Raw genomic sequence first — 3,006 nt, 5'->3', positions numbered from 1 at the left:
GAACTTCCTAGCTCACCAGCTGTGGCAATGCCCCACACCTAGGACTGCCCACTGCAGGGTGCACGGGGTCACAGGACCTGAGTCTCCTCCAGGTCCTGCACACAACTACTACCTCGGTAAAGCAGGCTCTGTCTGAGCATCCAGGGCACCCAACCCCAACTCACTTGCCTCCAGGTCAGCAGGATGGACAGGAAAGCAGGGAGGAGGACCAGGGCGGAGGTCGCCCCAGGAAGATGGAACATGCTTCCAAGGCTCTCAGTGTGGCCCCCTTCAGAGTTCCCCCAGCCAGAGGAACAGTCCTATCCCCCAGCCCTCCCTACACAGGGCACTCTCACCCACTACCCCAGGGAACACCAGGGACTCCAGACCCGAGGCCAACCTCGGCCAGGCCAGGCCAGGCCGAGCCAAGAGGAGCTAGCACATCCAGAGCCTGCACTCCCCACCCCTGCTAAACGGGCAAGGGATGTGCACCCAGGAAGCAGGGCACCAGACCCACAGCACTGCCAGTGCAGACAGGGCAGGTCCTTCCCATCACCCAAGCACCTCCCACCTGCCCCTCGCTCTCTGTTTCAGCCCCCAGAACAGCTGCCAGGGCCATAAACCTGCAGGCAGTCATGCTATGGCATTGCCAAGCCTGCCCACGGGAGGGCCTCTGCAGGGCTTTCTTGGAGTAAAGAAGAGGCAGCTATGCCAAGTGAAGACCAGGGAAGTCCGGCTGCTGAGTGCTTGAGGAAAGCCTGGCTATTTTCTCAAGTGGTTGGCGCCAGGAGGACCAGAGGTTGGGGACCCTCACTTAGGACACCACAGGTCTCCAGGGGTTTCCTTGTGATGTTAGGTGGTGGACCCAGGCCCATCCTCTGCAGGAAAGTCTGGTGCCCTCAGGGCTAGGCAGGCCTCACTGTGGGACAGTCCTGGCACTGAGGTACAGCCAGGGGCCTCTCCCTAGACTGGTATTTCCCTTCTTGGCACCCCAAAGGGGAGGAAAGAACTGGCCTGGCTCCTTTGTGGTTGAACGAGGGTTAACCTCAATCGGTGCCCTATATTTCCCCTGGCCTGGATCAAGGGCAGGCGGTGTCCATTTCAAGGAGACAGTAACTAACCAGCCGCCGGAGAGGAGGGGAAGAGGAACACAAACCACCTCCACCTGCTCGGCTCCAGGGCTCCCCACCCCAGCCTTACCCAGCAAGATGGCTGCCGACTTCAGGACTATCAGCAAAGAGGCCTAGGTGAAAAGTCCTTTTTTCAGGGCATTTTGAAGAAGCGACTATTCTCCGGTCTGCAGAATGAAGACCATCCACCCCGTGGGCAATGGAGTGGGACGGAGGCATCCTGGAGCCCCATCACTAGCCTAAGAATCCTAAGACCTTTGAGAAGTTCCTCTCAGATCAGACTTCAGTCCCTCCAGCTGTCAAAGGCTGTCTGCTTTTGCCCTCAAGGAAGAAGGCAGCAAGTAGCCAGAAGAGACGGGGCTGTCTGTGCCTTCGCACCCAGCACTTGCACTGCAATTCCCTGTCCACACTTGCGTCACCAGAATGGAGTCTCCATGAGGACAGGGCTGCTGTCCTGTGGGTTCCTCTTTGTTTCCTCATGGCACTCTGACATCCCTCCCTCTCCCAGGCCTCTCATGGCTGCCAGCCACTTCCTGTATGATGCAAAGATCTCATGGAAGCAGAGGTAGAAAGGAAGTGGGTGCCCTGACCAGCCTCTGATCACCCTGGAGGCTCAGGTCACCCCGACATTTACTGGGAAGGCTATCCAAGCCGGGTGCCCACCCTGGCCTTCACCTGTTCACAGTCCCTCCACCTCCATGCTTCCCTGGGGAATTGGAAGCTCCTCAGACTGAACTTCCTGAGACTCCAAAGTGGTCTCAGAAGGTATATCCCCCAGGGGGACCTCCTGAGCTAACCATTCCCAGCCCCCAACCCCCCAGGTCTCAAGTCCAGCGCAGGTCTGAGGGTTTCTCCTTGCAACCCAGGGCAGGCTGGCCTCGCCCTGGCTCCTTCTGCCCTACCTGCAGGGTGGCTCTTCAATGCCATGAGTGCCTACCTGTGGCCTGGGTGCCAAGGGCAGAATTAGGGACTATTTGTAACCCATGCCTGCCTTTGTTCTCTAGAATGGCCATGAGACTCCACCCTACCCTGTTTTCTCGGTGACCACTGTCCAGTCAAGGCCCGCTGATCCGGATCACCTCGCTGAGCAGCAGGAGCCCACTCTGTGAGATCCTCCAGTCCTTCCTGTGACTGGTCCCCCCTAGTTCCCTTAGCGCCAGAAGCCAGGCCCCAGCACCAGAGAAAGGGAGAGCTCCTTTCAGCACCTGGACAAGGCCCGGGGCCTCCCCAAGAGGGTCCTTCTCTACTCCCCATGCCAGGACCAGGCTGGGGTCTGAGGGATCCAGGGACTCTGCCCAGTCCAAGCGAACAGAGGAAGCACTCTCCAGGAGGGGAGAGGGCAGGCGGTGGGTGCGGCTGGGATGGCTGGGAGAGACGCTCAGCCTCTTCCCAGATCCTTGACCTGTGGCCCTCTCCCACGCGGGCCTTGCCCACCTCCGCACACTCACGCGGGAGGTGTCGCCGCTCGGCCGAGCGCGGCGGACTTTCCCACCACAAGGAACACCGACCAAGCCGGCCGCCCCTCCCCACCGGGGCGGAGGAGGGGCACAGTGTCCCGGACCCCGACCGGGTAGGTCTGGGCACGTGTGGGCCGCCGGTGCCGGCGGGAGGGGCGCGTGCGGGGGCCGCTCCCATCACCCTCTCCCGGTCAACAAGCACAAAAGCCGCGGCTGCAAACAAAGAAGCGCTGCAAACTCGCCCGGGAGGCGGGACAGCCTGCGCCGCGCCCCCTCCTCACGCCGGACGGGCGTGCCCGGCCGAGGGGGTCCCCGTGGCGCCCCGACCGCGCTCTTACCTGGCCGGCGCGGACCTCCTTCTCCAGCTCGCGGTGGCGGTTGTGCCACACGAGGTAGTGCAGCGGGTACTTGCCCTCGGGCCCCTTCCTGGCGGAGGCGTT

General features: G+C 61.7%; 1 protein-coding gene across 1 annotated transcript in view; it reads right to left on the bottom strand.

The window, feature by feature from the left end:
- ANKRD13B (ankyrin repeat domain 13B) overlaps nucleotides 1-3,006 on the bottom strand; it is a gene marked incomplete at its 5' end in the record, with an annotated part of 30,857 nt that extends 27,851 nt beyond the window's left edge. The window contains 1 exon segment of the mRNA XM_027767130.1: nucleotides 2,905-3,006. Within this exon segment, the coding sequence (XP_027622931.1) occupies nucleotides 2,905-3,006 (102 nt within the window).

The sequence above is a fragment of the Tupaia chinensis genome, unplaced genomic scaffold (assembly GCF_000334495.1).
Source record: "Tupaia chinensis unplaced genomic scaffold, TupChi_1.0 Scaffold143921_1, whole genome shotgun sequence".
In the NCBI taxonomy this organism is placed as follows: domain Eukaryota; kingdom Metazoa; phylum Chordata; class Mammalia; order Scandentia; family Tupaiidae; genus Tupaia; species Tupaia belangeri.
The sequence above is the reverse complement of the archived record's forward strand: the minus strand, read 5'-3'. Positions and strand labels throughout refer to the sequence as shown.